The sequence below is a fragment of the Podarcis gaigeae genome (assembly GCF_964106915.1).
Source record: "Podarcis gaigeae genome assembly, chromosome: 10".
NCBI lineage: Eukaryota > Metazoa > Chordata > Lepidosauria > Squamata > Lacertidae > Podarcis > Podarcis gaigeae.
The window spans coordinates 55,526,779-55,548,526 of NC_139686.1; the positions used below are offsets into that span (position 1 = coordinate 55,526,779).

General features: G+C 43.5%; 1 protein-coding gene and 2 long non-coding RNA genes across 7 annotated transcripts in view; 2 read left to right on the forward strand and 1 right to left on the reverse strand.

Moving 5' to 3' along the window:
- The window catches only part of LOC310825730, a 519,499-nt gene extending 498,192 nt beyond the window's left edge, over positions 1-21,307 (forward strand). The window contains exons 2-3 of the long non-coding RNA XR_014555493.1: positions 20,642-20,834; positions 20,964-21,307. This is a non-coding gene — a long non-coding RNA (uncharacterized lncRNA). The remainder of the gene's footprint in view (positions 1-20,641; positions 20,835-20,963) is intronic.
- The window catches only part of TSPAN12 (tetraspanin 12), an 85,228-nt gene that overhangs the window by 39,159 nt on the left and 24,321 nt on the right, over positions 1-21,748 (reverse strand). For all 4 annotated transcript variants that reach the window (XM_083699474.1, XM_083699476.1, XM_083699475.1 and 1 more), the window contains 2 exons: positions 18,518-18,600; positions 15,099-15,234 (listed from right to left, as the gene is read on the reverse strand). In XM_083699474.1, coding sequence (XP_083555600.1) covers positions 15,099-15,234; positions 18,518-18,600 — 219 coding nt within the window. The remainder of the gene's footprint in view (positions 1-15,098; positions 15,235-18,517; positions 18,601-21,748) is intronic.
- LOC310825655 lies at positions 6,747-11,305 on the forward strand. 2 transcript variants are annotated; one of them, XR_014555388.1, is made up of 4 exons: positions 6,747-6,828; positions 8,851-9,205; positions 9,421-10,252; positions 10,980-11,305. It is a non-coding gene; the product is annotated as an uncharacterized lncRNA (long non-coding RNA). The 2 variants fall into 2 exon arrangements; XR_014555389.1 differs by lacking the exon at positions 6,747-6,828 and having other exon boundaries at positions 8,529-9,205.

Here is a 21,748-nt window from a genome sequence, read left to right on the forward strand (position 1 = left end):
TGGAAGTCTTTATGAGAGGGACAGAAATCCTGCCTGAAGCCTTGCCCATCTAGTCGTGAGATCTCCCTGCCTCTCTGAACTGTCTCTGAGGCAGCACCCTACTTTCCTGGCAGAAAGCGCTACTGGAAACAGATTTTCCAGTAGCGCTTTCTGATTTCAGATAGGCATGTATAAGATTGCACGGCTAGCTTTTTAGAAAGTGATATCAGGCACCCATGTGTCTTTGATGTCAAGCTGAAATGGAATATTTAAGAGACCTTTCACATACCGAGAGATTTTTGCAAATGTGTAGATGATACGGAGGAGGAGAAGCAGGAGATTTGCATTTTATTTCAAAATAAAAATGACCCCCTAATGCTACAGAAACGAAATACATTACAAATGGATCAGATGACAGAAAAATTCTGTGATGAAATTCTTCCCGCAAACATCTTAACTTTATGATGGGCAAGTGTTTTCCTCCAACCAGAATGCCCCAGTCACCTAATGCAAAACTAAGTATTTAAGAACCAGAATCTCTGTATAAATAGCATTCACCAAACAGGAAACCAGATTATTTGGCAAAGAGCCAAACTGATAGGCGATCTGTGCTCAAAGTCTCATTGAATTAAATGGAAGCTTAACAATTCCTTGAAGCCTGAACTACCTGAAACTGATAGCATCTTTTATCCATTGCTGCTTCTTAAGTCATCTCTTACTGGAATTACTGGCTGCAATTCTATTAGGTAAAACACTGGAAAGTCTAGTTAAGAGGAAATAAGCAATATAAAAGACAGATCTATTGTTCCTGTAAAGGGAGAATGACCACCATTATCTACCTAGCTCTACTGGCTTTTATCTTCAGGTCTGTTTTTTGAAAAAGAGAACTATAAAATCTTGGTTTGGTGCCGTAGTACGATTTCTGCAGCAACACTGGAGTTAATTCACTGCTGGCTCAGGAAACTTAGCATTATGGAAATGAAAAATTTGGTTTTATCATACAGCCAGCAATTTAAACCTTATTCCAGTGTACCAGCTTGGCACATACTGAAATGAACAAGTCTCGTGCTAGGAAAATCATTCTGCAGCATTTGTGGTTCATCTTAGCACATACTGTGCACGCCGGAATCAGTTCAATAGGGGGAAAGGCTAAATTTACTCAAGGAACACTTTTAAATGTTCCGCCAGAAGCTACATCACTAGAAGCTCATATCACAAAATAGCCATTGGAGCTATTTATTGCGTTGCATAGCTTCCTCAGAAGAAGAAAAAAAGATCTGTTGCTTATCCACTTAGTTGCACAAGGCCAAATGCAGAATATCAGCTAGCTCTCTCAGGAACTATTCAGGCTAGGCAAGGCATGCAATTATAGACACTTGTTCAATCATGTAATTCTTGGCTGAGCTAAGACAGAGATTGGAGTTGCCTGGTGGCCTTGGGGGAGTTCCCAGCTTTAGAGGCTAGTTAGATGGGAGTCTGAGGCAGAGAGGCAGGCAGTCTCAAAAACATACCCTCCAACAGTTCTCTGATGAAACTAGGGATGTCCTATTTTATAATAACAACAATCATTTTTTATATTAAAATAATATATAAAATAATATTTTACAATACAGTGGTACCTCGGGTTACATACGCTTCAGGATACAGACTCCGCTAACCCAGAAATAGTACCTCAGGTTAAGAACTTTGCTTCAGGATGAGAACAAAAATCGTGTTCCGGTGGCGCGGCGGCAGCGGGAGGTCCCATTAGCTAAAGTGGTGCTTCAGGTTAAGAACAGTTTCAGGTTAAGAACAGACCTCCGGAACGAATTAAGTACGTAACCAGAGGTACCACTGTAATAATAATTTTATTATTTATACCCCACCCATCTGACAGGGTTGCCCTGGCCATTCTAGGTGGCTTCCAACATATGTAAAAACATAATTAAACATTAGAAAGAAACTCCCTTATACAGGGCTGCCTAAGATGTCTTTCTAAAGGGTGCATAGTTATCTCCTTGGCTCGGGGGTCATATAACTCCATACCTTCCAACATGTCTCTGATGAAAATAGGGACGTTCTAAGGGAAAGTGGGACATTCGGGAATCAAATCAGAAACCAGGGACGGCTTCTGTAAGTCTGGGACTGAAAATAGGGCTACATTGAGGGTCTGCAAAAAATGTGTCTCCATTTCAAATAGGGCTATGCTCGGGACGCTGTGTGGCAAGCCCTTTCTTCTTAGAAGGAGGAAAGGCGGTACAACAAAGCTTCAAATCTTAAGCTAGTGTTCCCTCAAGCTTTTACAGCTCACAGATTTAAGGCTGTAAAGGAGGCTTTGCAGTACAGCCTTAACGCAGTTGTTTCATTTGCGTGTTCAGACCCAGAAACCTCCCCCCTAAATTAATTCACACGTGACTCAAATTTTGGTTTTGGTTTTTGGCAGAATTTAGGCCACAACTTTATTGATTACAGAACGTGAATGGTTGCATAGGCTCTTGTTTGACTAGCTCCCTGCCATGCAGGTAGCGCTGACCCAGGACACCAGCATAGGTCAGCCAAGGGTGAACACCTGGATAAGCGGAAAGCCGGGAACAGGCTGACTCCGCCACCCAAATGTCCCCCCTGGACTCATGTACGGACACAACCCCCTCTCAGGGGTTGATCAAACCACCGAGTCCCTGGATTCCTTTAACAGAATACCCTTCACATAGGGATGGTGAGAGAGTTCTCCCATCCCTATCATCTGAACCTGAGCCTATCCGCAACCTTACAAGTTGTGATGATTTGCTACGCGGCAGGCGAAACCCAAATGGCAACAGTCAGTCAGCCAAGTGGGGAAAATTCCTGCCATGTCCCTGTCCCAACGACAGACGACACACGACAGCATCGCAAGGTCAAGCACAAAGCCCTAAAAGTAGGTAGAGGTGGGCGGGTGTTCCAAATGCACGCGCTGAAAGAGGAAGCTCTGGGTCACGTGCATAGGTATATATAGGTCCCTTGAACTGTTTAGACTGTGTCCCATTGGCCAGATTGCACCCAGCTCTGAGGACCTACCAATCAGGTGTTGTGGCTGACCAATCGTACCCACCCACAACACAGGGAGTCGGTTGTCCAGGTCTCACCACAATACGTGCCCTCTTTAAGGGAGGACCCGATTAAGCACAATAAGGACATCAGAAGTCCCCTGCTGGATCAGACCAAAGCCCCCCCCCCCCCGCCCAGGCCAGCATCCTGTTCTCACAGTCAGCGTTTGATACTCCCATTGCACCAGTTGTATTTTGCCACTGGCAAGCCACCTTTTGTGACTGTATAGAGATGTCTGGAAAGAAGAAGTCCCCGCGAAAGAAGAATGGATACAAAAACTTATGGAATATGCAGATATGGCTTAGAAGTAATATAAAGAATAACTCAATAATGTTAGGTATATTCATTACTAGAATAAGGCTATATACCGGGAAAAGACAGGAAGTCCAACTACACCTTTTATTCTTTTTTTCTGGTTTTTTCTTTAATTCATGTTAATAAATAGATAAGACAACAAAAGAAAGTAAAAATACGAATTAGTTTAATTTATAAAAAAAAATCCTTCCAGTAGCACCTTAGAGACCAACTAAGTTTGTTATTGGTATGAGCTTTTGTGTGCATGCACACTTCACGAAAGCTCATACCAATAACAAACTTAGTTGGTCTCTAATGTGCTACTGGAAGGAATTTTTTTATTTTGTTTCGACTACGGCAGACCAACACAGCTACCTACCTGTAACTAGTTTAATTTATGTAAGTAAACAGAATACTGCTTGTATATAGTTTTTGCTTACACGGATTATATATATATATATACGTTTATTCAAGAAGATGTACAATACATATGCAGCACAAACCCAAGCAGACCACAGGACACTGGCTAGGAATAGATATACTTTCATTTGCATGGTACAGCATCAGTCTTTCACAGGGAACTCACAGAACTGGACTATGAATTGTAAATTTTTTGGTCCATTTTTCCATTTGTAAAGACAAGAACAGGAAAAGTATATATTAATAAGTTGGATTAAAATGGTTAGAAAATAAATCACCTACCAAAACCAAGATTTTTAAAGCAACAGAATATGATCAGTTACTGTTGAAACTCAGGCCTAAAACCCAGATTGAAATGGATCTAGATCATGGGTAGGCAAACTAAGGCCCAGGGGCCGGATCCGGCCCAATCGCCTTCTAAATCTGGCCTGTGGACAGTCCGGGAATCAGCATGTTTTGACAATAATAGAATGTGTGCTTTTATTTAAAATGCATCTCTGTGTTATTTGTGGGGCATAGGAATTCGTTCATTTTTTTTTCCAAAATATAGTCCAGCCCCCCACAAGGTCTGAGGGGCAGTGGACCAGCCCCCTGCTGAAACAGTTTGCTTACCCCTGGTCTAGATAACCAGGGTCATCAAAGATACCCAACTGAGGTATAATAATGGCGGTCAGTCTCCCCTTACAGATACCAGCCATCTTTCTTGAGCATTGCTTTCTTCATCCTTAACAGGACCCTCCAGCTCTCAACTAATAGGTTTTTGCAATTAATGTATACAATCTATACAGATGGACCCAACTTTACTTTAAGCCAAAAGGAAGCCTCCTCATTTTTAACCTTTCCGTTTAGATTGCTGTCAAGTGACCATATGCAGGCAGCTGCAGATAATAAATTATGGTCTTCTTGTAGCCGGGTTCCAGTGCTATTAGAGGCTAAACATGCCAACTCAGTTTAGATTTACATCTTGCATTAAACCCAAATGCTTCCACTTGGTTTAGATTTTACTACATAGTAACGTTTTGTGAGGAAATGAAGGTACTACCAGCCTCAAAGCTTCAAAACAGAACTGCAAGATTTGAGTTTCATAAAACATGTAAACGTCCAATGTACTTTTGGGAAGGCTTTCTTGGGGACATCAGAATACAGGTTTTCTATTAATGAAACAGTGTTATTGTTGTTGTTGTTAAATGCACTTTGCAGCTTATCTGAAGAAGTGTGCATGCACACGAAAGCTCATACCAATAACTAACTTAGTTGGTCTCTAAGGTGCTACTGGAAGGATTTTAAAAATTTTTTTAATTATTTTGTTTTGTTTCGACTACAGCAGGCCAACACACTACCTACCTGTAACTAGTATCATTCGTCTGTATGTGTGTGTATAGATGGTATATCACACCGGCAAAGATGGCCAAATGTATAAAACAAGTTCCAACAAGTGTTGGAAATGTAAAGAAAAAGAAGGCACGTTTTTTCATATGTGGTGGAATTGTAAAATAATAAAAAAATTATGGGAAATGATTTATAATGAAATGAAAAGAATGCTTAAGATAACTTTTGTTAAGAGACCAGAAGCTTTTCTGCTAGGCATTACAGGTCAAGACTTGCCAAAAGATCAGAAGAAATTATTCATGTATACCACAACAGCGGCTAGGATATTACTAGTCCAAAAAATGGAAAGACAATAAAATACCAACTAAAGAAGAATGACAAGAAAAACTGATGGAGTCTGCTGAAATGGCGAAGCTAACTGGAAAACTGAGAGATAAGGACAATAGAGGCTTTAAAAAAGACTGGGAACCATTTATGTTGTACATACAGAAACATTGTTAAGAAGTGAACTCACCAGCAGGGTTTGAGTAAACACAATCAACAAAACACAGATAGAGAGTAAGATGTAATACTGGGGAAATAGTAAAATATTAGAAGTAATTTAAAAATAAGTAGAGTGGTACCTTGGGTTACATACGCTTCAAGTTACATACACTTCAGGTTACAGACTCCGCTAACCCAGAAATAGTGCTTCAGGTTAAGAACTATGCTTCCGGATGAGAACAGAAACCGTGCTCTGGTGGCGCGGTGGCAGCAGGAGGCCCCATTAGCTAAAGTGGTGCTCCAGGTTAAGAACAGTTTCAGGTTAAGAACGGACCTGCGGAACGAATTAAGTACTTAACCCAAGGTACCACTGTATGGGGATAAAAGAAAAATGATAAGAATATAAAATATTCAATTGGAAGAATGGAAGGGTTAAAACACAGAGCCTAGGACTTGCTGATCAGAAGGTCGGTGGTTCGAATCCCCGCGAGGGCGTGAGCTCCCGTTGCTCGGTCCCTGCTCCTGCCAACCTAGCAGTTCGAAAGTGTAGGGATATCGCGGAGTGGGGTCCGGAGGGAGCACACTCCCCACTCCGCGATATCCCTACAGAAAGCACGTCAAAGTGCAAGTAGATAAATAGGTACCACTCCGGCGGGAAGGTAAACGGTGTTTCCGTGCGCTGCTCTGGTTCGCCAGAAGCGGCTTAATCATGCTTAGTCATGCTAGTCTCATGATCCGGAAGCTGTATGCCGGCTCCCTCGGCTAATAAAGCGAGATGAGCGCCACAACCCCCAAGTCGGCCATGACTGGACCATTAGGTCAGGGGTCCCTTTACCTTTACCTTTTAAGGCATGAAAATAAGCAGGACATGTTATTGCATAACAAACCAGAAAAGAAAGTTGAGGGAAGTCTCGGGGGGGGGGGGCGTTGGGGTACTGTATTTCTTTTTCTGCTTGAGACAATGTTTTTGTGATGAGCACAAAACTGCAAAACTTAATAAAAATTATTTTAAAAAAGAAAAAGAAAAGAAAGACATTTGCACTCACTGTGTTAATGTCGCAGGGGACTTTTTTATGTGTTCTTATGACCAACAAGTGGTGGAAGGAGCGAGCCGCATTCCGCTGAGTGAGCCTGTCCCTGGCTATAGTACTGGGTTTAGCCCTCTCACTGGTCAGAGCTGAAGGAGCTAATGGCAGAGGGATTAGGGGAGGTAGGCTGGGGAAGATGAAACAGGTTTGAAAAGGCAACAAACCAGCTTAGGTAAGATTACTTTTCCAAACTATTGGGTTGTTGTTTTTTTATAGAGTAAATGAAGGGATTTCCCTCTGCTGAAATTCATCATTTGCAACTTTAAAAAGGGACACAGGTAATTTTCGCCTGGAATCTCTGCTGTGGTTGATTTCAAATACTGTGCACATATATCTTAATCAGGTATTTGTCCCTAAAAAGTGTTAGCAGAGACACTAAATTTTAAATTGAAAGGAAACCGAAGGAAAATAGAAGATCGATGAAGACTTAATCCTAATAACACAGGGAAGTAAATTGTAGACAGATGGTGGACCTTGAGAAAGTCCCCCCCAAAAAAGAGTTTAGCCAAGCAATATTTAAACTGAAAACTCAGAAAAATACCAAGATGGAGATAGTAAAGAGAATCAAGAAAATTAACTGGAAGAGCCAAGAGAAAATGAAGGTGAATGAAGGGATGTGAAGCGGGAGAAATCAAGTTTTATTTACCTTTCAAACTAATTAGTCTTCAGATGAAAAGGAGCACATGGATATGAAGCCTGCTTAAAGCAGAGAGAAAATGAGCAGGGAAAATAGAAGGCATTTCTTTTAAAAGGCAACTAGAGAAGTCATTTCATGAAGAGAAAGTTGGGGGTTTTGTTGCTGAAGCTAGAAATGTGCACGTGGAGGGGGGGAGAGCAAAGAAGACAGGGAGAGGACAAAACGGCTCCTTCTACCGTATTTTTTGCTCCATAGGGTGCACCGGACCATAGGGCACACCTAGTTTTTAGGGGGGGAAATAAAGGGGGGAAATTATTTTTCCCCCCCCAGCCCCCAGAACAGGTCCAGGAGCAGCGGCAAGATTGCACGCAACCTCGCCGCCACTCCCAGAGCTTGCGGGGCTGGGGACAGGGGAAGCCCGAGCTTTCCCCGACCCCAGCCCCCAGAACAGGCTGCTATCTGCAAGCCTTCGGAGCCCAAAGGCTTGCGGATAGCTGCCTGAAGCCCAGGGAGCGCAGCGGGAGTTGGCGCTGCGCTCCCTGGGCTTCAGGCTGCAGGCTGCTATCTGCAAGCTTTCAGAGCCCGGCGGGAACTCCTGTCGCGCTCAGAAGGCTTGCAGATAGCTGCCTGAAGCCTGGAGAGCGAGAGGGGTCGGTGCGCACCAACCCCTCTGCTCTCCAGGCTTCAGCGAAAGCCTGCATTCACTCCATAGGACACACACACATTTCCCCTTCATTTTTAGAGGGGGAAAAGTGTGTTGTATAGAGTGAAAAATACGGTAATTTCATGTTGGCTCAGGTTGCCTTGGAAGGAGAGAAAGACAGGTAAGTTAAAAACTTGCTGAAAAGGCGCATAAAGCATTTTGAGAATGAACCTGCTGATGGTGACTGGAGTGACTGTTCAGGGACATGGCAAGTCCAGGATCTTGTGGAAAAGTGCTTTCTCTGAGGAAAGTTCCTGAGAGAGTGGAGTGGCTACAGTGGTGGATTAGGAACTGGGAGACTTGAGATCAAATCCTCACTCTGCCATGAAACTCTCTATCTCTCAGCCTAACCTACCTCACAGGGTTGTTGTGAGGATCAAATGAGGTAGCACACTAGAACATCAACTCCACTAAGCCTATCCAGCAGAACCTGCAAGATTACGAAAACATATGGGAAATGGAGCTCAAAAGGTTAACTATGGAATAGGCCTGGCAAAATGATCTCTGGTGGTAATAAACAAGGTTTTGGGATTTTATTTTATTTTTGCTAAGCATCTTCTTGGAACAGCTATTTAGCAAGTAGCTCAGACAACACAAAGCACTGACTTTATATAAACAAAAATATACAAACTTCTCACTTTGAAGTGACCATCACAGTGAAAGGAAGTTACTATCAAGTACTCTTGTATTTTCAGAGGCTCAGGTACCTCACAAGTAAACCCTAAATGCTACATCACAATGACAGCAGCAATATACTTGTATACATTATGCCTGAAGGACATCTAAGTGAGTATCACTTGCTTGGCTGGGAAGAAAAATTATGTTGTGTTCCTTCTGCAACTCTTTGTGCTAAGACTCTTTCAGGTTGCGGTGACGGAGTTGTCAGAAGAGGCCATATTCTGTGTCGCCACAATGAGGCTCACCTAAAGGTAGGAGAACACTTCTTCTTTTCTTCCAGCTCTTCTTTCCTACAGGCTTCCCACAGTTCACTGTACCTGAGGGGAGAGTCACCTGCATTTGGACTGTGCTGCGTTAGGTAAGTTCACATTCCACCACTCAGTGGTCTTTTTTTTCAAGAGAGTATTTTTTGTATTAGTCTCTCCTTTTTCTCATTTTCTTTTCTGCTGGTCTTTTCAAGGTCTCTCCAAAGAGCCCTCAAAACCCTCAAAAGAGGCCAGGGCTTCCAGCAGAGTCCCAGAAGTCATGGTGGTAAGAAAAACCATTTTTTATAAATAAATAAAAAGTCGTTTTCTGTAGGATTGGTGGAAGGTGGCTGGAGGCAAACTAGTGACCCTAGATCACAGAACAAAAAAGGGGGACCCGCAAGACACAAAGTCACCCTCGGATAGACAAATGAAAGGGTGAACAATCTTCCTTCTTTCCACACTAAATCTGAATCTCATCTCTCTGTTGTGCCCCTGTAGATCAATGGCTCATCCAGCTTCAAACAAAAATGGCGGTCAAAATGGTATTGTACGATTGAAGGACATTCAGGTGAGTATGCCTTGCTTGGCTAGGGAGAAAATCTCTACTGTGTTCCGTCTGCAACTCTTTGTGCTAAGACTCTTTCAGGTTGCGGTGACGGAGTTTTCAGAAGAGGCCCTATTCTGTGTTGCCACAATGAGGCTCACCTAAAGGTAGGAGAACACTTCTTCTTTTCTTCCAGCTCTTCTTTCCTACAGGCTTCCCAGAGTTCACTGTACCTGAGGGAAGAATCACCTGAATTTGGACTGTGCTGCGTTAGGTAAGTTCACATTCCACCACTCAGTGGTCTTTTTTTCAAGACAATATTTTTTGGATTGGTCTCTCCTTTTTCTCATTTTCTTTTTCACAGGTCTCTCCAAAGAGTTCTTCTGAACATCTTATGGGTTGTTTTTTTCCTGAGAGAACATTCGCAGAATGTTCTCTCAGGTTTTGCTTTTTACCTTGTTGCACTGCTCAAAAAAAAAGCAAAAGACACTGGTGGTCGGCGCTCCTGGTTCCCAGGACGGGGTTCAAGTCCCTGTGGTGTCCATGCTAACTTCCAATGCAACAATCATGCCCCTCTTTTTTCCCCCTATAGCCCTCACTTCCCAATGTATTAGCATGGGAGGGTTTTTGGATAGTGATTTCAGTGAATAAGCTTGGTTCTGAACTCCGCCAAGGCATCTAAGGACCAATTCAAGCAACCTTTCCACTGTGCCTGCTGCTCTAACGATGCTTCCCTGATTCATCACCGGCTAGATCATGTGGGTGCTTCCTATCCTAGCATCCCAGGTATGTATGTATGCATGTATGTATTTAATTTCTATACCGCTTTATATTTTTAAGAAAAATCTCAAAGCAGTTTACAGAATATTAGAACATCAGTAAAACAATCTGAAGAAAGTCAAATATAGAGTATATTCTGTCAGATTTTTAAAATGAGATGCTGATGCAAAAGCAGAAAGAAAAAATTGTAGCAGAATTGGGGAAGAACACGAAAATGGTCACAGAAACGTCTGGCAAATTAAAAGCTTTGGACATTTCTGTGAAAAACTTGGAAAAAATTGAAAAAGAGAACGAAGAAATTCAAGGGGAACAAGAGATAATAAGGGGGGGATAAGAGAGGTTTAGCTGGCACACAGGGTCAATTTGAGGATTGTCTCGCGGTCTTAGAGATGAGACAAAAATCTGATGTTCTGCGAAGAAGAGGCCTTCCAGAGGCAGAGGGGGGACAAGTTCTTAAAACATACATAGCCAAGACAATTGTGGATTGGTTGGGAGAGGAACTGGAGTATGTTGAAGGATCTATTGACAGTTGCTACAGGGTCCGGTCTAAATCAGCTAAGGCTAAGAAACAGCCTGGAGAATGTTTGGTAACTTTTAACTCTAAGAAATTGAAGGACGCTATAATTGAAGGAATTGAAAGAATTGCAGGCAGAGGGAGAAGGCAGTCAAGAAGGGAGGGGGTTAAACGCAGGACTAGATGAGTACAATCAGGAGTCCTGTCCCCAACCCTCAGGTATGTGGACTGGAAACAGCCCTGATGGCAGACAGACAACCATTTGCCAGCCGACCAGTGGAATTCAAATTACAGCAGCAGCTCCGAGAGGAGGAACGAACATGGAAGCTCCGTGTCTGGGAATGAGGAAGGGGAGGGGCTGATCCCCTTAGCCCCCGCTCTCATTGAATAGGACAGATCACGTCACAAGAGGAGGCTGGGCTGCTTTTGGTTTCGCTGGAAGAAGTCTCCTCAGTAGGAACATCTTCACTGATGGACAGACAGCAGCATTCACCGCTCCATGAACCCTCTTGCGTTTTTTTGCAATAAATCTTTCTAATTAACCATGCTCATTTGTTTCCAAGACTCCCTGACAAATAAAATTGAACATATAATTTTCAAACAAAATTTAGATGTAATTTGTCTTCAAGAAACACATATAGCGAGCAAACATAATGGGCAGGTTCCAATCTACCTTCATTACATATTTCTAGGTGCTAGGCAAAAACATTCCTCTCCAGGCCTTTGGCTCATGAAATAATCTATGACCTTTTAAGCTGGGGAGGTTAGTGCTACTCTGGCATGCATTTTGGTGTTTTTATATTGTAAACCGCACTGTGATCTTCAAATAAAGGGCAGTAGAGGAGGAGGAGGAGGAGGAGGAGGAGGAGGAGGAGGAAGAAGAAGAAGGAGAAGGAGAAGGAGAAGGAGAAGGAGAAGGAGAAGGAGAAGAAGGAGAAGGAGAAGGAGAAGGAGAAGAATGCTCTGGTGTGGATTCACTCTCAGTTTAGACAATTAGACAATGGTTGTCAGGGTTGGGAAGTATGTGAGCAGACACTGGGATGGGTCCAGTAGACTTGCAATGAATAGTGTTGCCCTCATGCCAAACACCAATGGAGGAAATGGGAAGATTATTTTCAATTATTCCTCCTTCCCCATGTAGCCCCTGCCCTTGTGACAGAGCCGTCTTTACCTGGGGATGCTAGGGGTGCGTTGCACCCAGGCGCCAAATTCTGTGGGGCACCCGCCTCTGAAGCCGCCTAAGCTGTTAACCACGACCTATGGGTGATTGCGTTTGACGGGTCATTTCTGTTCTCTATTGCGGAATAGCTGCACAATCAACATATCTGGCGACGGCCCCTAGTGGTGTCTTTCATTTTAGCATGATCACAGCCGTTTTTTACTTTTTCATGTTAGCGGTTTTTGCTGTCCCCCTTCTTAAAAGCTCAAAAACTCAAGAACTTTGACCTGCTCCCCCCCAAAAAATTTGGGGTGCTGGGCGAATTTTTGAACCCCGGAGCCGCATATGCTAAAGACGGCCCTAACCAGGGTACAGGAACCTAGCCCCGAATTGGCTGCTGCTCTCCAAGATCTCAGGCAGAGAGAGAGATCTTTCCCATCACACAAAATCCAATCCCTTTTTAATGAGAAACTAGAGACGCAAGGAACAGAGTCTGTGATCTGCTGTGTTCAAAGGATGTACGAGCTATAATCCTAGACCAAAAAGTGAAGAGATGCACTTGGAGACGTGACTGGGAGGAAGGCTAATCCCGCCCTCTTCCCCAAGTAGGTAACTCCATCCATTCTGGGTCCAGCTGACTCCTTTCTGAACAGTGCAACTTATGCAAACCACCCTGTTCTTTAAGACTGATAGTCGTGCCTTGCTTGCATGGGCCATTGGGTGCTTGGCAACATGTGAGAATGCTTTTTCTGCATTGCCATCCCAAGTGTGGAACTCCATGAGGCAAGAGGTTAGGGTTTCTGTTTCAATCTCAAGACAGTGCCCTGTCATTATTTGCCCCTTCAGCCCCACCTACTCCAACCCTGGTGGTTTTGTGCCTTATAAAGTACAGGTATAGGGCGCTGTAGTCTAAACCACTGAGCCTCTTGGGCTCGCCAGTCGGAAAGTCGGCAGTTCAAATCCATACAGTGAGGTGAGCTCCCATTGCTCTGTCCCAGCTCTCTGTCCCGGCGTTTCTGTGCACTCTGACACTCGTCACAGTGTCCCATTGCACCAGAAATGGTTTAATCATGTGGGCCACGTGACCCGGAAAGGTGTCTGTGGACAAACGCCGGCTCCCTCGCCCTGAAAGCAAGATGAGCGCCGCAATCCCATAGTCGCCTTTGATTGGACTTAACCATCCAGGGCTCCTTACCTTTATCTTACAGGGCAGTAAACATATAAAATAAAATAAATAATATAAAAAAGTAGGACCATCCCTCTACAGTACACCATACTTTAAAAACACTTCTCTGGGTTTAAATATTTGTGTGTGTGTGTGTGTGTGTGTGTGTGTGTATATTAGCTTCGGGATGCATTCAAATTAATGTGTGCTTGATTATTTCAATCCTCGAGAAGTTTCAGAATGAAAAACAAAGGGAAAGACTGAAAAGACTTAATATTTTACACCAGGTTTCTTTATCCTGCATTTCATCTGGTTTTACGAAAGCTTTTTCTGTCGAGCTGTTGTGGGGGGGGGGTGTTGTTGCTTCTTATTAGGGTGATGAATCAACTACTGAGTCGCACCTGCACATCTCTGCAATGCCATGGTAAACGCCTCATTTAGCAATTAGTCAAGAACTGTGGTGTACTTGGGAAAAGATCATTTATTTTTTGCTTATCAGTTGGGCCAGAAAGAGCTGGTTCTCAGGCTCCCCAGAGTGAAATATTGTAGGTTAAGAGCTCTAGAACTGTCTAGGCTTGATTTAATGGAGTTTGATTGCTCTACACATAGTACATGTGTTTACTACCAGATTGTGTTAAAGAGCAGTAACTGATTCTGCTTCTCCACTGGCATTTTAAATAAACAAAGAAAGAAAGGATTAGGACCCAGTTTTAAATCATTTTATTATTTGAACACACTGCATTTTTTTTTAAAAAAAATGGTGATTAAACAGAACATTCATCTGAGATTTTAAAAAAACAAAATGATAATGGGTTAAACGTTTTAAGACACTCAAGTGATTTAAGAGCTTGTTTTAGAAGTCTGGGGTGGCAAGAACCAAATAATTCAGATTCTTTCCCATTCCCAGGCATCTGTCTGTTAAGGACAACTTACAGTGGAATGTTGCCTGGTACACAGCCTTATCTCAACTGTAATGTCCAGATTGTGGACTGCACTAAGGCTGCAACTCGATACACATTTACCTGGGAGTAAGTGCCACTGAACTCAATGGAGCTTACTTCCAGGTAAATGGGGAATTACGGTGCAATTTATGCATTGCTCAGAAGTAAGCCCCACCAAATTCAACAGGACTTACTTTGGAGCAGAGCAGTACAGAACTGTGTTGAAACTGCGGCACTGTTTTCTAATAAAGCTGGTTCAGTCCCACTCATGAAGTTAAGATTGAACCAGTTTCAGAGCTTTGTAAATAAGAGCCTAAATTCTACCATTCAAGCAAAGCTAGGCATTCCTCAGGCTCTTAATCTATATTCTACTGGCAAAGACTTCATTTCTTTCCACAAGCTTTGTCTCACGCAGAACTGTATCTAAACACAGAATGCTCCAAAGCTGACTGAAAAGTTGAACAAGACTTGGTCCCAGAGCAGAGAAGAAATTTCTCCATTTCTACCAGCTTCTGAGACTATGGGTGACCAAAATACCTTCAGCAACCCTCTTCTCTCTTTTTTCCCCAAAGCCATTAAAAAAAAATAATACATTTATTCAAAAGTTACAATACAGCTTTGCCCACTGCCATTATATCACAGAATGATCACTCCAATCCTCAATCCCAATCCCAGTGGGATTGTCTTAAAAAATGTAGTATGAACACCGACAACTGGGAAACATTGGCCTGCGAGCGCACCAATTGGAGAACAGCCTTTACCAAAGGTGTCATGGGCTTTGAAGACGCTCAAACTCAGGCTGAAAGGGAGAAATGTGCTAAGAGGAAGGCACGCTTGTTAAATCCACACCATGATCAACTGCCGCCTGGGAACCAATGTCTCCACTGTGGAAGGATGTGTGGATCCAGAATTGGCCTCCACAGTCACTTACGGACTCACTGTTAAGGCTGTGTTCATGGAAGACAAACTTACTTGGCTACAAGTGATTGCCAAAGAAGAGTGGCAATGGGATATTAAGAGACGTTCTCCTTGCATCAGTGACAAAATAGCACGGGAAAACAGAACACTCTTACCCACACAAGCAGAAGAAGGTTGCTTTTCACTGTTCCGCAATAGCCCAACATTCCAACAATGATAAGGAAACAGCAGACGGCAATCATGACTGGGTGGACAACTGGAAAGTAGGTGGAAAGAACAGCTTCCTCTACCCTGAAAGCAAATGAAAACAACAGGATCATGCTAACAGAACTGAACCGTGGCTCATTTTAGAAAATGGTAGTCTTGTGATCAAGGAATGCAGAAACCATTAGTCGTACCCACGTACAGTGGTAAGTCGGGTTACATACGCTTCAGGTTACAGACTCCGCTAACCCAGAAATAGTGCTTCAGGTTATGAACTTTGCTTCAGGATGAGAACAGAAATCGTGCTCGGGCGGCGCAGCGGCAACAGCAGGAGGCCCCATCAGCTAAAGTGGTGCTTCAGGTTAAGAACAGTTTCAGGTTAAGTACGGACCTCCAGAACGAAATAAGTACTTAACCCGAGGTACCACTGTAATTTTATTTTGATTTTAAATGTGATTCGAATTGTATTTTAAACTAATGGTTTGATATTGTGTTTTTAATGTATTAGATATTTGGTGTTAGCCGCCCTGAGCCCAGTCTTGGCTGGGGAGGGTGGGGTATAAATATTATTATTATTATTATTATTATTATTATTATTATTACCATTACACCTACTACTACTACTACTACTACTACTACCAGGAGTGTCCTATTAAGAGGCAGTTGTGCCCTTTGAATCTACATGGAAATAGCCTAACAGCTTTTAGAAGCTATGAATTATTCAGTCTCTTAGTTTTGAAATAACTCATTTTGCTGTGTACTTTAAAGTACATATTCCTTAACGCACGGACAATGAATGAAGGAATGAACTGAGGCTGCCCTATTGAGATCTCACGAGAGGTAGAGTAATAAACAGCCACGGAATCAGTGCTCAAGGGACAACCCCAGTTTTCTGGAACCTGTATAAATTATTGTCCCTATTTTGCCCTTCAGGGAAGATTTGAGGGTGCTTAGGGGGAAAAATCCCTGTGCCTTTTGCTTCTGAAACTGCTATCCTTCAATGGCTTCTCCCTTCTGGGAGATGGGAACTGTAGTCCCAAAACTACAGCTGGAGATCCAAGCTTGGGAAATACTGGGCTAGACTCTTCAGAGGAAAAAGTCCAAGAGGGGCGAGCAGGTTTGGAGGATGCCACCACACTCCACAAACTCAACCGGAACAGAAAGGAGACTTACAGTGAGAAAATGGCCGAAAAAGCCACAAAACGACTACTCCAGCTGAACGAACCCTTAACCCTCTCTAACCTTTGTACTATTCTGACAGAATGAAAAGTGAGGAGGGTGTGGGAGCATGGACTCCTGTTTAAAGAGGAATCCCCATCCCTTCCCAGGATTCTTGCATCCACCACGCCAAGAATTATTGGAAGCAGAACAGGGAATTGTGGGAAATCCTCACACAGTCACTGAATGTGATCCTGCTGCCATGCTGAAGGGGGAAGGGAAATGATGCACACGAAGCTTGCAAAAACCAGGCAGACTGTCACAAATAACCCCCTCAGACCCATCTCATGAGTGCAGTTGCTAGCAAAGACCAGAAATTTAAATCCTGGTGATCAGTGTTTGCAATGGGAGCAATACAGTGGTACCTCGGGTTACATACGCTTCAGGTTACATATGCTTCAGGTAACAGACTCCGCTAACCCAGATATATTACCACGGGTTAAGAACTTTGCTTCAGGATGAGAACAGAAATCGTGCAGTGGCGGCGCAGCGGCAGCGGGAGGCCCCATTAGCTAAAGTGGTGCTTCAGGTTAAGAACAGTTTCAGGTTAAGAACGGACCTCCAGAACGAATTAAGTTCTTAACCCGAGGTACCACTGTACCATTGTTAAAAGTTGCCGACAATGCAGGAAGACACCCAGGTTTGTCTTGTGCTGAGATGCAGCCATAAATAACGTCGTGGGTTGGAGGAGAGGGGGTGCCACCCAAATCCCCAGGCACCATCAACCCCTCCTGCCCTGTAACACCTTGTTTGCAGGGCAGCAAGTATACTTTGATTCTGCGGAGCTGGGCGCAAGAAAAAACATGCCTTCCTAGCTACTGAAAGCTTGGCTATGCAGCCCCAAGTAAAATTTGTGGAACCTTGTGCCTTTGCTCGTGTGAACATGTATCGAGAACTATGGGAACCAGAACCAGGAAGCCACCAGGACTGAAGGGAATCTTCCACAGCAGCAGAGAACGGCCACTGAACCCGCTGAGGCAGGAAGAGCTATGAAAAGCTTCCCGTTTACACTGACTCTTCCTGACTCTGGTGTGCCTTCTTGACTCCAGATTCCTGGCTTGGTCCCTGGGCTCTGACTCCAGACTCCCCCTCCAACTACTGCCCACTGTGGCTCAAACCTGACAATATTCTCTCACATTGAACACTTAACCACTTTGACAGTCATGGCTTCCCCCAAAGAATTCTGGGAGCAATAATCTGTTAAGAGTGGGGGCGGTCAGGAGCTTCCTATTCCCTTCAAAGAACGACATTTCCCATTTAGCAATCAATGCCTCTTCCCAGGGAATTCTGGGAATTTTAGCTCTGGGAGGGGAATAGGTTTCTCCTAGCAACTCTTTGCACCCTCAACAAACTACAGTTCTCGGGATTCTTTGGGGGGGAAGCCGCGATTGTTAAGGTGTTACACAGTCAAACCTCGGTTGCCGAACGTAATCCATTCCAGAAGCCAGTTCGGCTTCCAAAACATTCGACAACCGAGGCGTGGCTTCCGATTGGTTGCAAGAGCTTCCTGCACTCAAGCGGAAGCCGCGTCGGATGTTCGGCTTCCCAAAATTGTTCAGAAACCAGAACATTTACTTCCGGGTTTTCGGCGTTCGGAAGCTGAAACGTTCCAAAATGGAGCCCTTTAGGAACCAAGGTTTGACTGCAATGGTGCATTAAATGTATGGTGCAAACGACTGGACTCCTTGGCAGGTTTTGAACAAACAAACACAAATTTATTGAGGGTTAATATAGTAGATATATAATAAAAGGATGTATACAATTTTACAGTATGCAGAGAACAACATGAGTTGAGAAATCAGAGAGAGGAGCTGAGGGAAGTCTTCGGGGGGTGGGAGGGAGGGAGGGTTATTTGGGGAGGGGGAGGGGGGAAAGGAGGGAAATAATGAAGATGATTTGGTTTCATAATTTGTTACGTTGAAATTGTTAAAAAAAATTTTATTTTAAAAAAATGTATGGTGCAAACGTGACCTTAACCAGGATTATTCCAGCAGTGGGGTTTTTTAAAACAGCATCTCAGATAAATTATGCAAAATACCAAAGCCCTTTTCAGAAACTTTGTGGGACCTCACCCTTCCCCACAACCAACCAAAGCATTCGCACTTTCCTCCTTGGCAGTCTAGCTCCATGCGGACAACCATGACAAGCCTACCTTGTTTCTGCAGTTAAAGTGAGAACATTATTCAAGTAGTCCCTCATCCAGGCGGAAACAGCTAACACAGTGACGGACATCAACTGAAATAAAACAGGGATTTTATTTAGCAAACGCAATTTAGAGCAGACTCAATTATTAAAACAGCATTACAGTCAGTGTGCACCGTTGCACAGAACATCCCCCCCCCCCACTTAGTGCTGTGAGCAGATGCGTTGCTAAAGTATTACTTCTCTAAACATGGCAATCTGCTCCTTTCCAATTTACTAATACTTTGGAAGAGCGAGTTTCTCAACGGAGCCGTTTCCAAACTGGCTGCTCTCCCCAAAACTGTGCACCTCAGGGACCCGGTAAGCTTTGAGGTTTTATTTTCTGCTTGTTGTAAGATTAATAACTCCAGCAGAGATTTCATAAGTGAAATCCACAAGGTACCATGATACGTTTTCCTTCAGACTACTGGCTTTGAGAGACCACTATGTGTATAATTATCGGATTACTCAGGGGAGGGGAGAAATCCTCACTCAAGCTGGCATGTATGGGGAAAGCCACTTGTGTGATTGAAGCTGAATGAATAATATGCAGCTCATCAGAGGCCTGAACTAGGTTAAGATGATGGAGTGTAATAGGATCAATTCCAGCCGTTGAAAAGGTTTTGCCAACTTCTGAACACTCACAGTTTGGTTATCAAACGTGGGCAATCAGGAAGAGCGAAACTAACTTAAGATTTCATATTTTAAACTATACGTGATTTAAAAAACCCCATAGAATTTCAGAATTTGACGGGGCCGTGGAAGTCACCAAATCCCACCCCTTGCTGAGCATAGCAATCTTGTGGCTAAAAGGACTTAAAGTACCCAACTTGATAGAAAGAAAATATATAAACAGGAACATTCACAATACTGAATGTTTGAAACTCCCATTTTCTAGGCACGTTTTGTGACAGGGAATTTCATTAGAACGAGCAGTTTCTGAGATCTGGGATTTCATATTAAAACGGCAGAGTGGAAGCAAAGGAGGGCCTTTTTCTGCCTTCCCGCTTCCAGCTACTCTCCGAAGACTGGAGAAGAGACCCTCTGAAGAATATTAGGGGGGTGGGCAGGGGAAGGACTAGACCATGTGAAAAATGAACATAATATTTTAGCTGCAGTTCATTCATCTTTAGCTTCGTATTCTTGTTATAAAAAAGCACGCCTAGACATTCCGTTGTTGTGCCCGTAAACTCAGTTTAAGGTGCCATCTAGCTCCTACCTTTCGTATCTCAGTTTCTAACACTGCTGAAGTAACTAAGGACATGACATTTTTAATTTCGAGCCACAAAAAAGGACCATATAAGTACACCCATTCTGGAAGAGGATCAAATTGAGCTTTCATAATTTCCATTTAGGGAGGTTGGGAGGTTTGGAGGAAAGTGATTACCTCATCATTTGCTATTATTATTGGTCATTAAATTTATATACAGCCCTTCACCCAATGATCACAGGGCAGTTTACAAAATTAACCTCCTTCAGAAGTGGAACACAGATATAGCATCAAAAGAGTAGCCTGATCTTAGATAAAGAATGGAAGCAACTGAAGGTTACTATTGCTATTTGTTTTCTTCTTCTTTTTTCCAATACAATATTTTATTGGTTTTTCCCATATTACATCACAATATAAATAAACCAAAGCCATCACCACATCCTCCCCATCCCCCCATATATCCATCAATCACACCTAATATTCTTTTGTCCCTCCCCCCGCTTCCCTCCGCCCCCACTCGATTCTGAGATTACATTTATCTTTGCAGTTTACAATCTTCTCAAATCTTCTATATATTCTTATTATCTTCCCTTACTGATTTACCTTCCCTCAGATACTTTACATTTTAATCTAGGCATACCAGCATATCTTTTTTTTGAGCAATATTTTACCATATATTCATCAAAACATTCCCACTCCTTTTTTAATTTTTGATTCGATTGGTTTCTTATAATAGCTGTTAGTTTTGCCGGAGTTAAGTATTCATTTAGTTCACAAATCCATTCTTCCCTTAAGCGTACAGTGGTACCTCGCAAGACGAATGCCTCGTAAGACGAAAAACTCGCAAGACGAAAGATTTTTTCGTTTTTTGAGTTGCTTCGCAAGACGAAAACGTCTTGCAAGTTTGTTTCCTTTTTCTTAAAACCGTTAATACCCAGGGTTCATTGCTTGAAGAGGTGCAGTTGCAACTTGACTTCGAGGAGCAACTCATAGCACGTGGTGTGGTAGCCTTTTTTGAGGTTTTTGAAGACTTTGGTGATTTTTGAAGCTTTTCCAAAACTTCTTTTGCAGCCATTTGGTATGTTAAACTTTTAAAACTTTTTTGGAGGGTTTTGGATTTTGGGCTGGGGTGTTTTCTAGGAGGTTTGGTGCTTTTGAATTTTTTGGATGTGAAACACTGATTTATTTATTTTTGGGGGTTGCGAAGGTAGGAGCTGTGCTGCCATGGGGCCCAAGAAGACTGCTGCTGCAGAGGCCGGCGAGAGGAAGAAGGAGAAGGTGACGCTGGAAATGAAGGAGATCATCCGGAAGCACGGCGGTGGAATGCGTGTGACAGACCTCGCCAGGGAGTATGGGAGGAATCCATCGACCATCGGGACCATCCTGAAGATGAGGGAGAAGATCCTTGCGACTGATGTAGCCAAGGGAGTCACCAGGATCGTGAAGAACCGCCCAGCTGTTCTGGAGAAGGTGGAGAAGTTGCTGCTCATCTGGTTAGAAGAGAAGCAGCGTGCAGGGGACACAGTGACTGAGGCCGTCATTTGTGAGAAGGCCAAGCAGAACGCAGACCTCGTCCAGCAACAGCCAGGAACGTCAGGCGAGCCAGAAGTCTTCAAGGCAAGCAGAGGCTGGTTTGACCGGTTCAGGACGAGATCTGGAATCCACAGCGTGGTCAGGCATGGAGAGGCTGCCAGTTCTGATGTTACTGCGGCTGAAGACTTTGCAGCGGGGTTCCTGGAGGTTGTGACGACGGAGGTCTACGTTCCACAGCGGCTGTCCTCCAAAGAACTGCGGGACATTTGCCAGAAGTGGAAAGATGTGCAGGCTTTTGCACAGCGGCACCACCCTGACAAGGACCTGACACGTGACCTTGCGAACACTTTTGATACGAGGGTCATGTCGTCTTTCAGGGAGGTGCTGAAGAGGCGGATGAAGCAGCAGACCATGGACAGGTTCTTCAGCAAGAAGCAAAGAGTGGAAGAGGAACCTTCT